We start from the raw sequence: 12,390 nt of genomic DNA, 5'->3' as shown, positions 1-12,390 counted from the left end.
GTCCTTATCACAGTCCTCGCGTCACCGTCTGTGTGAGGGTTTAGCCAGAGAACACGCTGAATAATCTGGCTCAGGCAGTGGCGCCTTCAGAATAAAAGCCTAAATATAAATCCTGTACTGTTGCTAAATTCATTAATTAAGTTTATTACAGTAGTAGTAGTAGTAGTAGTAGTAGTAGTAGTAGTAGTAGTAGAGGTGTGGTGGCGGTGGTGGTAGTAGTTAGTAGTTAGTAGTTAGTTGTAGGCTACTTTGATATTACCACTTATTCATATAAACGGATATTTTAAAAGAGCACAATCATACGTCCTGTAAGTATTTTTTTTCATATTCTTCAACTACAAAATTTCTATTTTTGAATCAAGTTGTGTTTTTCGTTTAATTTGCTAGCATTCTGAAGTGAACATCAAATATTCTAAAGAAATAATTTCTAATAGTGCACATTGTAGAGAAATATATCACAATATATTTTATTTGTAGTTTGGAAATTAAATAATTAAAAGGATTATCGCAAGAAAGACGAAACGTTTTTGTTTGTTTGTTTGTTTATTTGTTTTGTTTCTCAAACTAGTCATATGTGCTGTGCTCACTTGTCTCTTGCGTGACACGGCTTTTAATTTTCAAACCGGAAGCGGAAACCTAATTTTCGAGCTCAACCGCTTGATGATGGCTGTGGGCAGGCGGTGAGACAAGCAGGTGCGTCAATGACGGAGTCGCCCACACACGAACACGCGCCGCTCATCCTGATTCTCGTCGGTGGTTCCGGCCAGCAAACCAACAGCAGCGTGTGACCCGAGCTGAAGATGGAGCTGGCGGGCTGCTTCCGGCGGTTCCGCCGCTACTTCCCGCCGCTGCTGCCGCTGCTTCTGCTGCTGCTGCTCACCGCCTTCACAGCATCAGCGTCCGCTGTGCGGCCGTGCGGGGAGGTGAGCGCTCCTTGTTCTGCTCTCATCAGACTCAACCTTCTCACTTTACACACTCTCTCTCTCTCAGTGCATGTTTACAGATTTTTTTTTTTTTAAGAATATATACGTATATATCAATGACTCGTGATTTGTATTTAAATTATTTAAAACAACCAGTGGCAATCCATCCAATTTCTTTCATGCGGTAAACAAACCGACCTAATCACTCTGCAAACTAAAGATAAACAATCCGCCATTCTGCTCATTTCAGTGAATAGTAGCGCTGTTAAACCAGCAGCAAATTGAATGTACTGCCATTAAACACAAACCAACGAGCCGTCATGATCGGCTTAAGATGCTCTGCAGCATCGCTCCGTGCTCAGTGTTCCGGCTGGAGGCAGCCTGCTGCCGGCCAGCCGCCTCACAATCAGCCGCGGACATGCCGGGGGTGCCCTTTGTATTAGTAATTTCATCTTCACATTCGAGCCAAGTGCTAATCTACATTCTAATTTCACCTCGGTGTATGTAAAAATGAATGTTACGTACAAAAATGACATTTATTTTGAAAGAAATCTTTCATTTCGCGGTTAACTTCTCTCACGTTAAAGCTGCAGGCGAGAGACGGTGAACGTAAAGTCACAGCATCCTGCCGAGAAGTAGTGACAACTTCAGCTCATTGTGTGACAGATTGTTTGTCGAAGTTCAGAAGTTTAGGTTGAGCTGAGAAAAACGAAATGCAAATGAAATGTTGAAAGGGTTTTGATGCAAATGTAAAGTGTGTTACCCTGTGGAACTTCAGGCTCCCCCAACTGTTGAACCCAACAGTACACAACATACATACATACATACATACATACATACATATTTTTCACCCAAAAAGGTTTAACATCTTAACATTTCCACACTAAAATTGCCAAAACATCAACATCTTTGTTTGCCTCACAGTTGCAATAACTGCAAATATTTCCAGTGACATTTAAAATGATTTCACGCAGAGCATCAGGATGACAAGATGAGTGTCCGTGTTCCTCTGCAGTCGGCTTGACTCAGAGGATGGATCGCCATGGCGATGAGTTTTTTTTTTCTTCTTCTTTTTTTTTTACCCTCCCCCCTCTCAGTCTCCATGATAACCAACAATGAGTCACCCTGGAGACAGGCGGAACACATTAACCCCACCCCACTGTCAACACATTAGTGCAGGGCTCGGCCTCATTGTTGGTCCGCAGGCTGCAGGTGAATCAGTGCAGGTGGCCGTCGACCTCTGTGTTTATGTGTGTGTGTGTGTGTGTGTGTGTGTGTGTGTGTGTGTGTGGGTGTGTGTTTCACGGAGCATGAATGGGGGTCAGAAAGGTGATGTGACCTTTTAAGCTCGTCTGTCACTCTCACACACAAACGCACACACACACACACACACACACACACTCAGCTCCTTTATCTTCACACACTCTCCCTCCGTCTCTGAGTTCTCCTGCCTGCCTCGCGCTAATGACCGCTCACATTTCCAATTCCACCTCCCTCCGCTTTTATCAGCAGCTGATCAGAGGTCAGTGCTCTCTGCCCGGCAACTGAGGCAGGGCTGCCCAGTGACACTGACAGGAAGTTGTGTTTTATATTATTAGAGAGACTCCCGTCTGTTGAATGTTCCTCCCCTGCAAAGATGCAGAAAGTAGAAAACCAGACCCCCAAAATAACAACAGTTAAAAATAATAATCATGATAATAATAATCATGATAATAATAATAATAATAATAATAATAATAATAATAATAATAATAATAATAATAATAATAATAAATACGCATAAAAATTGGAGATATTTTTTACAAGTTCTCAGTAGAATGGCACAAGATAAAAACAGAAACAAGCCACGTCAGTGGGAAGTGTGGACGTCCTGATTCAGCAGCGTCTTGGTCAGTCTGTCGGCGCCTCCCGGTAGTTGCCATGGCGCCTGGCGGTGGCAGAGCCCCTTGTTTTTGGACTTGGTGTCCCTCTTGACATTTTGCCTCAAACAGTCCCCGTCACGTTGCATCACGGCTGCTGCTTATGCTGCTTCTGCTGCTGCTGCTGCTGTAGCCTTGACCCGCTGCCGCCGCTAATGGCCCATTACTGCCCCAGCGGCGCTCGGTTGCCATGTCGATCAGGGTCATCCCGCCCTTCCACCACCGTCCTTCTGCCCACGTTCCCATTGACTCTCCTGTGCAGCAGCTTCACGCGGGTCATTTGCATGAAGGATTTACATGAAGGATTTGATCAGGCGCTGACAGCTGGTCTCGAACCCGCAGCCTCCCGAGCACGGCAGTTGTTTTTATCACACTTCTCTATTTTATTGCCCACAATAAAAGTCAATTGGTTGTGTGCTAACCTCAACTTGTGTGTGTGTGTGTGTGTGTGTGTGTGTGTGTGTATGTGTGTGTGTGTGTGTGTGTGTGTGCGTGTGCGTGTGCGTGTGCAGACGGACTACTACTACCAGTACACTGAGTGTGACAGCACAGGCTCTCGATGGAGGGTGGCCATCCCGCTCAAACCAGGCAGCTGCTCCGACCTCCCCCCTCCCACCAGAGGAACAGACTGCTGTGAGTTCCTTGTGTGTGTGTGTGTGTGTGTGTGTGTGTGTGTGTGTGTGTGCTCCTGACTAAGCGCTACCTCTTCCCCACCGCAGCCTTTTCCTGCCCGGCGGGGATGTATCTGGAGATGACCTCTCAGCAGTGCACGCCGTGCGTCGCCGGCTCCTATTCGCTGGGCAGCGGCCTTCGTTTCGACCAATGGGACGCCATCCCCGCCGGATTCACCAACCTGGCCAGCTTCCTGGACCCCGGGCCCAACGGGGAGGACGTTCAGGCCTGCAACAGGTGACGCAGACGCGAATGGGAAAATGGGAGCGAATGACCGAAAACGGTCTTGTAAAGCTTCTTTGTTTTTCTCTGTGCCGCAGTTCCTCGTGGCTGCCACAGGGGGTGTACCTGGAGTCCAACCGAGACGAGTGCACGGTGTCTCTGGTGTACGCTGTCCACCTGGAGAAGCAGGGCTCGGTCTCCTTCACCTACCAGTACCCCGACAACAACATCTTCTTTGAGTTCTACGTAAGAAGTGGAGGATGTGTGGTCATGTGACCGAGACAACCGAGAGTCTCCGCGTGAACTTGTGCTGTTTTTGTCCAGGTCCAGAACGAGCAGTGTCAGGAGATGGTGCAGAACGACGACCAAAAGTGGATCAAAGTCACGAACAACGGCGAGTGGGGGACACACACAGTGAGTGCCAGCAGGGGGCAGCGTTGACGTCTTCAATTACTCTTCTCTCGAGGGACCCCTCACCACATCCTGTGTCTGTTGCTGCTTTCAGGTGGGTCTGAAGTCAGGGATGAACATCCTGTACTGGAGGACCACCGGCATCCTGGTCGGGGGCAAAAAGGTCAAACCTGTGCTGCTCAGAAACATCCAGATCGAAGGTAAACACCCAGTTTGAAGTTACAGTGTGTCAAATTTTTAAGGAAGCCCAGTACTTAAGGATGCCCGCCTGATAGTGCCCTAAATAATACAAATCTTAGAAGAATAAAATAATAGAATATAATAAGAAATAGGAATAATAGAAATAATAGGATTTCCAAATTACTTTTACTGCACTGCGATTATACACTTTTATTAATGTATTTATGGGCAGTATGTTAAGCTTTTACCAATATAAGAATCATAAATCAAGCCAAATCAAAGTCACAAGGGCCACAAGAAGAGAAAAAAATTTAGATAGAATTTCTTTTCAAGTTTCCAATTTGAGAATGAAGTTGAAATTTCAAGATTATAGTCAACATTTTGAGAATAAAGTTGACGTAAAAAAGCTTAAATTTTGTGAATAAAATTGAACTTTTGCAATTAATGTCAAGGTGAAGTAAGTCAAAATGTCGTGAATAAAGTCGAGTGGAGTACTTCCATTTTCGCTAGTTTTCTGATTACTGTGGGTAACTGGGTTAATCCACCATCCATATCATTAACCTTTAAATTTCCACTTTATTTGCCTCAAATTTATTCATGAAATTTCTACTTGATTCCCAAAATTTCGTCTTTTTTTACCCTCGACTTTATTCATGAAATTTCTACTTGATTCCCAAAATTTCGTCTTTTTTTACGTCAACTTTTTTCATGAAATTTTTACTTTATTTTCACGAAATTTCAACTTAAAAATCTAAATGAAAACTTAAATAAAAATCTCCTTCCTGTAATATTTTTTTCTCTTCTTGTGGCCCTAATCCTCTTTCGTAAAACTCCTCTCACTCCTGTGCCTGTTTTTTCTTTACTGCCACCTGCTGGCCACACAGGCGTGGCCTACACCTCCGAGTGCTTCCCGTGCCGACCAGGCTGGTTCAGCTCGGCGCCGGGCTCCTCATCCTGTCAGCCGTGTCCCAGCGACACCTTCTCCACCAAGGGGGCGTTGTCCTGCACGCCTTGCCCCGCCCACCACTACTCAAGTACGAGCGACCTTCACACTCGCGTCTGTGCGTCTGCGTGTGTCTGCGTGTGCGCGCTGTTGAAACCTTTTGCGCTCCTGCTCTTCCCTCTGCTCAGACGAAGGCTGGCCGCAGTGTAAAGTCAAGCTGCCGTGCTCGCAGAAGGATTTCTTCCAGGTCCACACGGCCTGCGACGGCGAGGGGAAGGTCCGTCTCCATATCTCCATCCTGTCAATCGATCGCATACACACACACACACAATTCTTTATTCAGTAATTTGTAGTTTTCTTTATTTAAGTGTTTATCTCTTTTCCCGTCTTTTTCTGTAATATTAATTTTGTTAACGCTGCTCTATTGTCTATTTTTGTTCACACTATAGAAATGTATTTCATTGCCATTTGCTCTCTCTGTCCCTCTCTATTCCTCTCTCCCCCTGACCTTCACCCGGGTCACACTCTGGGGTGGTAAACTCGATCGTTTACAATAAATCTGTCAGCCGTCATAAAGACATTCGGAGCCGTTGCTACTTGTCATTCAGGCCAGACAGGACGAAATGGGCCAAGAAAGAAACAAATTCAATCAACGTTTATTTCGCAAAGTCACTAAATCACTAGCGCAGGCGTCTCGAAGCCGCTCGGAAATGACAAGCGCCTGGCGTCTGTCTTACTCTGCCCGCAGACGCAGGTGTTGTACCGGTGGGTGGAGCCTAAGATCTGCGTGGAGAACGTGACGGGGGCGGCGGCCCTGCCGGCCGTAGGGGAGAGAGAGCCCTGCCCCCCCTGCAATCCCGGCTACTACAACAGCAATGACTCCACCTGCCTGCCCTGCCCGGCGGGAACACACTCCGACGGCACCAATGGTACACACACACACACACACACACACACACACACACACACACACACACACACACACACCTTTATCTCACAAAATAAGCTGATTGTCGCTGTTGATTCTTTGTCGTTTCCTCTGTATGTGCATGTGTGTGTGCATGTGCACGTGTCGTGCAGCGTGCGCTGCCTGTCCGGCCGGCACGGAGCCGATGCTCGGCTACGAGTACAAATGGTGGAACGTGCTGCCGTCCAACATGAAGACTTCCTGTTTCAACGTGGGAAACTCCAAGTGCGACAACATGAACGGTGAGAGCCCAGAAGGTCCAGGAGGTGGCGCCGGAGCCAGATTGCAACCGGATGGATTGCAAAGTGCTTTTGAGTTTTTTCAGCATTTCCTGTGTTTACCTCCCGGTCAAAAGTGGCTGCTGAGTTTGTGGTGCAGAATCTCGCAGCGCCGCAAAGCAAAAAGTTGACCAGTTGCCGCACAGAAGAGAGAAAACAAGTTTTGAGAGAAGGTCTAAAGTGCCTCCTTCGTGTGTGATGTCATCAGGATGGGAGGTGGCTGGAGACCACATCCGCAGCGGCAGCGGCAGCTCTGATAACGACTATCTCATCCTCACCCTGCACGTCCCCGGATTCAAGTAAATCTTCACACCGCTCAGCGGGAAACTACCATTCTTTTTTCTTCTTGTCTTTTTGAATTGCGTCACACGTCGCCTCTTGTCAGCTCACGTGCTTGTCCCTCTGCGCCAGGGTCCCGGCGTCGCTGTCCGCCGTCACCCGCAGCGACTTCGGCCAGATCACCTTCAGCTTCGAGACCGCCTGCTCGGCCGACTGCGAGCTCTACTTCATGACGGTGCGTTTGTTTCCCACCGCCCTCCTGCTCCTTGCAGTCACTCAGCTTAACGCTGAGTCTCATTCTGTCGCTGGCGCCCCCTGCAGGACGTCAACAGTAAGAGCACCACGGTGGTGGAGTCCTGGGAGGGAACCAAGAGCCGGCAGTCGTACTCACACAGCATGAGCAGGAACGCCTCCGTCACGTACACCTGGGCCTTCCAGAGGACCAGCCGCGCCCTGGACGTACGCAAAGCACACACACACACACACACACACACACACACACACACATGCATACATCCTTTCACAACCGCACTTCTCTGTGCAAGTGTTAACACTCTAAGTTCATCCTGGAATATGAGGGAGTATTGTTTGTTTTTATCCAACACTGATTGAAAAGGGGGGGCGGGGGGGGGATACTCTGCAGTGCAAACAACAAGATATAAACACGACTACGACGACATTTAGCAAAATGGCCGAAATCGCTTTTAACGTAGCTGTGTAGTTTTTAATAACCGCCTCGCCCCAATGAGCAACTCATCTAAAATTAGAGATGACCTGAAGTTTTATCGTGTAAAAGTCAGACTCAAAATGGGCATCAGAAGAATGAACAAACCACAGGATAATAAAGTTAAAGTCCCAGTGATTGTCACACCACTAAGGATGCGAAATTTGTCCTCTGCATTTGACGGATGAGCAGGGAGGCAACGGGTACCATTTTTAAAGTCTTTCTTTGGAAGGTATCTTTGGTACCATCTTTGGTCTCAGGGCGGAAACTCGACCACTAGACCACTGAGCTGGTAATAGGCACTGGAGCAGGCTTGGGCAAACTACGACCCACGGGCCATGTGCGGCCCATTCAGCTTCTCAATCCGTTTTGTTGAAATTATATTAATAGTAAGTCAATAAAAAAGTAGCTGTATTTCATCAGTTATTTTTCGGTGCTCTAAGAGTCATTTCAATAAAGGGCTAAATATCCATAGGGATATTTTGTTGCAATCCTTGTTGCACATGTTTTCTACATATCCCACAATATATTATTTCCTCCTATGTGGCCCCGCTAGTCAAACAGTTTGCCCACCCCTGGGCTAGAGCACCAGAGTGTAACTTTCAGCTCTGTCTTGTGTGTGTGTGTGTGTGTGTGTGTGTGCGTGTGTGTGCGCGCAGTCCCGGAGTTTCGTGGGCGACACGGTGAAGCTCTACTCCATCAGCGTGACCAACGCCGTGGACGGCGTGGCGTCCTCATGCAGGGCGTGTGCACTGGTGCCCCGGGACTCCCGGCGGGACAGCTCCTCCTGCGTGCCCTGTCCCGCCGGCTTCTTCATCGAGGGCGACACCAACCGCTGCCTGGAGTGCCCACCCAACACGCACCTGGCCGTAGGCGTGGCCTCCGGCCAGGAGGCCTGTGTCCGTTGCGGGCCCGCCAGCATCAGCAACAAGGTGAACTGAATTCTTTATTTGAGCATTAGAAAAAACACAAATACTATCAATGAAATAAGAAAAAGAAGAAAGAAAAAAAAATACAAGCCTAATACTCAAAGAAAACAAATATCCAAAAACTTCAATATGCTGGAAAAGGAGCAGGAAGAAGTGGAAAAGTTATTCACTTCACGTTTCATCTGCATTTCATTGCAGTCTTCATCAAAATGTATTAAAACAAGATATTTTATGCAGCTGTTAAACATCATCTACTACCACATCACTACAATTATATTACCATTATATTACAGCATTATGCTACCGTATTTTACGTATTATACCTGGGCACTGCGGGTATTATGCACATACACTATATTAGTACTATATATAGACACTATAAATAATATACACTAATTACCATATTCCAGATAATATATATTAAGTATTATACACACTAATACCATCAATTATGATATATTAGAGGACAATATTACAGTGTCCATATAAACACCAAATCATACACTATTGCCACATTATTTAAGTATAATAAGCTATGTGTAAACACTGTAAATATAATGCACACTATTACCCATTCTTACAAACACATTCCAGTTTTGATAAGCATCAAGGTGGAGCACCAGCTGAGTACAGGAAGTTTTGAATAGAATAGAATGGAATGCCTTGATTTATCCCACATTGGGGAAATTTGCGTAATTACAGCAGCATGTGCAGTGCAAAGAGAAGAAAGAAAGAAAAATAAATAAATATTTATAAAACAGTGAGAAAGGAAAACAAGCATTTACATTGATATGGACAGTTGGATTATTAACTAACCAGTTACATAACATTGAATATAATGTTTTTATTGCACCTTTATTAAATGTAGTTGATTGAGAAATGACTTTCACTCCTAGACCTGATCATATTTTTCGGGCAGGAACACTCTCGCTGTTACAGCGACTGCCTCTTCAGCCACACGGAGAACAACCGCACGCTGACCTTTGACCTCGGGCTCATGAGCGACGTGGCCTCGTTGACCGTCGGACCCAGTTTCACCTCCAAAGGGACAAAGTACCTGCACCTGTTCCACCTCAAGCTGTGCGGCCATCAGGTGAGTCGTGGTGGTGGTCATCGTCGTCTCCGCCAACGTTTTGAGGCGCGACCGCACCGAGCTACCGCCTTCCTCCTCCCACCTGCAGGGGGAGCCGGCCGCCGTGTGCATGGACAACGTCACCGACGTGTCCAGCAGGGACGAGCAGGGCGACGACGCGGCCCAGTTCGTCAACTCGGTCAACGGCTTCATCTGCCAGTCCACTGTCATCCCGGCCGATGGGCGGGGCTTCCGCACGGCCATCTCCTCCCAGTCAGTCAGCCTGGCCGACACCTTCATCGGTGCGACTTTCACTCCAACTTCAGCTTGCAAAATCCTGCGCCGAGTGGCCGATAACGACGACAGCGACTCTTCGCTTCCGCCCCCTCCGCAGGTGCGACGGTGGAGGCGGCGCTGGACGGCGTGGAGGCGGCGCCGGATCTCTTCCCCGCCAGCTCCAGAGACCTTCCGGACATCAACTTCTTCTACAGGTACGGTTCACAGAAAAAGCGCAGACCTGAGCGAGCCCGGTGACACAGAGACACACAGATCTGACAGTGAAGCCTTTCAGGTCGAGGAAGGCGACGGCTTCATGTGAGCAGGGCCGCAGCTCCGTCGTCAGCGTCCGCTGCGACCCGGAGAAGTCGGAGCGAGGAGAGCCGGCCGTGCCCAGGTAGCCGCTGCACACACCTTTATTATTAGAAATACATTTGTGTGTGTGTGTGTGTGCGTGTGTGTGAGTGTATATATACAATCAGAGTTTTGAAGGTTGCTCTTGTGTGTTTGTGCGCAGCTCCTGTCCTGCTGGAACATGTGACGGCTGCACGTTTCACTTCCTGTGGCAGAGTTCCAGCGCCTGTCCACGCTGCACCGAGGATGACTACCATCAGATAGAGGGGGCCTGCAAGGGAGGCATGCAGGTAACACACACACACACACACACACACACACACACACACACACACACACACACACAGAAGCTGATCGGGTCTCTCCTCTTTCTGCAGGTAACGCTCTACGTGTGGAACGAGCCAAAGCTGTGCACGCGGGGCGTTGCCCTGCCCTCTCGGAGCTCCTCCCCCTGCGAGGCCATCACGCTGTGGCTGAAGGTCGGCGTCGGGGGCGGAGCCGTCCTGGCCGTGCTCCTCGTCGCGCTCTCCTGCTATTTCTGGAAGAAAAACAAGAGGTCAGAGCCTGTGACGCAGCCCTTCCTAATCACTGTTGTCTGTGGCGAAGACGTCCGTGGGCGTTTCTCACTCAGCTGTTTTGACCACGATAACCACTTCCTGTTTGGCCCAATGCTGTTCTTCTCCCTTCCCAAAACGTTTAAGCCATGGATGTATTAGAGAAGCTGGATACCGGACTGCCAATATGCCGGCGCGCCAATTTTTTTTCCAGTGGCCACTCGAGGTACTGCAGCTAAAGAAATCCCATGGGCCCAAAAAGCTTTTTTCCGATAGATCACAATACAAAAATAAACGCTCCTTAAAACGCAGCCAATCACACACATACAGCGTTGTGACGTCACTCTGGGAATAAACTCTTTTCTGGTGATTTTCTGGCCTTTATCATTTTTTTAACGACTTAAATACCATGAGTGAAAAATCTGCAATAGAAAGATTAGCTTTGAATCACGTTTCAGGTCACAGTCGTCCTCTCAGCTGTTTTAAAGGCCTTTATCTTTCTATTGCGGTCTATGGGAAAGTGTTTTTTGGGCCCATGGGATTTTTTATGCTGCAGTACCCCGAGTGGCCACTGGGGAAAATTGGCATGCCGCCATATTGTCAGTCCGGTACACAGTTCTTATAATACATCCATGGTCTGTAAGTGACCTTCTCCAGGGTCGCTCTGATTGGCCAAATAGATCATGTGAGTTACAGAGGCATGGTGGGAAGTGACAGTACTGCGCATGCTCTACGGGCCCATTAATGCGGAAGTCAAATACTTTTTGGGCGAAAGCGCTGGGTGAGCAACTTCATTGAAATGACCGGGCCTCCGTCTTGGGGGCGTGGTTTAACCGCCTGGACGCTGGCTGTTCCCTGCGCGAGGTGTTTCTTTTCCTCAGCCTCTGTGGTTTGTGGGCAGGCTGGAGTACAAGTACTCTCGCCTGGTGATGTCAGCCAACAAGGAGTGCGAGCTGCCGGCAGCTGACAGCTGCGCCTTGGCTGAGGGGGAGGAGCCTGAAGACGACGTCGTGTACACCCAGAAACCCTCTCTCCTGCGGAAGCTGCGCGCCATCGCTAACAAGGTGGGATTTCGATTTTGTTTCCTCAGCGGTTTTTCAAAGGACTCGCTTCAACGGGTGTGCATTGAATTGACTTCATTGACCTCAGTCACCGATTGATCCAGCCGTGTTCCATCTTGTGCCCTGCAGCAGAACCAGGAGGGCGAGAGCAGCGAGTCGGTGCTGCTGAACACTGCTGCCCAGTCTGACCGATGGGTCCTGGGATGAACAGGTCCAGACAGAAAATGGGAGGATGAGTGTTTGTATGGTTGAGGAGCTTTGCCCTCCTCGTAACCCCCCTCCCCGCGGTGGGAAGCAGAACCACAGAGCCCCGTGTGTGAGCTGGAAAACGCTGGGAGGAAAAGAAGAAACTGGGACCCAAACTTTTTCTTTCATTTTTTTTAACCAATTAAATCCAGAACACACAAGAAACAGGCCGTGGCTTTGACGCTGTTGAAGTTCCAGTGAGAGACAACCAGGAGGGAAAGGTGCTTGTAAGTTCTGTTTTTTTGTACACTTTTTTTTTTTGTAATTTCATATTGTGTTCAGAGTTAGGTATTTATATATGTATATGTTCTAAAGATGATCCTTTAATAAAGCCCTATTTAACCTTAAGTATTTGGTGTCTTTCTTTTTCTCTCTGGGAT

The 12,390-nt window shown here is 48.0% G+C and overlaps 1 protein-coding gene across 2 annotated transcripts; it reads left to right on the top strand.

Annotated features, from left to right (window-relative positions):
* The first annotated feature begins 640 nt into the window (after nt 1-640).
* LOC142890695 (endosome/lysosome-associated apoptosis and autophagy regulator family member 2-like) lies at nt 641-12,352 on the top strand. 2 transcript variants are annotated; one of them, XM_076029916.1, is made up of 22 exons: nt 641-923; nt 3,355-3,475; nt 3,562-3,751; nt 3,835-3,982; nt 4,061-4,150; nt 4,242-4,347; nt 5,212-5,361; nt 5,459-5,547; nt 6,019-6,199; nt 6,351-6,479; nt 6,724-6,814; nt 6,927-7,029; nt 7,116-7,253; nt 8,178-8,450; nt 9,367-9,540; nt 9,629-9,821; nt 9,914-10,010; nt 10,091-10,192; nt 10,313-10,439; nt 10,527-10,705; nt 11,605-11,767; nt 11,897-12,352. In XM_076029916.1, exons 1-22 carry the CDS (start codon nt 801-803, stop codon nt 11,969-11,971), a joined length of 3,042 nt encoding a protein of 1,013 aa, XP_075886031.1. In that variant the 5' UTR covers nt 641-800; the 3' UTR covers nt 11,972-12,352. The 2 variants fall into 2 exon arrangements, with proteins under 2 accessions (XP_075886031.1, XP_075886030.1); XM_076029915.1 differs by having other exon boundaries at nt 642-923; nt 11,894-12,352.
* The last annotated feature ends 38 nt before the right edge of the window (nt 12,353-12,390 follow it).

Source organism: Nelusetta ayraudi, unplaced genomic scaffold (genome assembly GCF_046127955.1).
Source record: "Nelusetta ayraudi isolate G7.1 ecotype Tasmania unplaced genomic scaffold, CSIRO-AGI_Nayr_v1 ptg000027l, whole genome shotgun sequence".
NCBI classification, from domain to species: Eukaryota; Metazoa; Chordata; class Actinopteri; order Tetraodontiformes; family Monacanthidae; genus Nelusetta; species Nelusetta ayraudi.
Note: the sequence above shows the minus strand (reverse complement) of the source record. Positions and strands in the feature narration are given on the sequence as shown.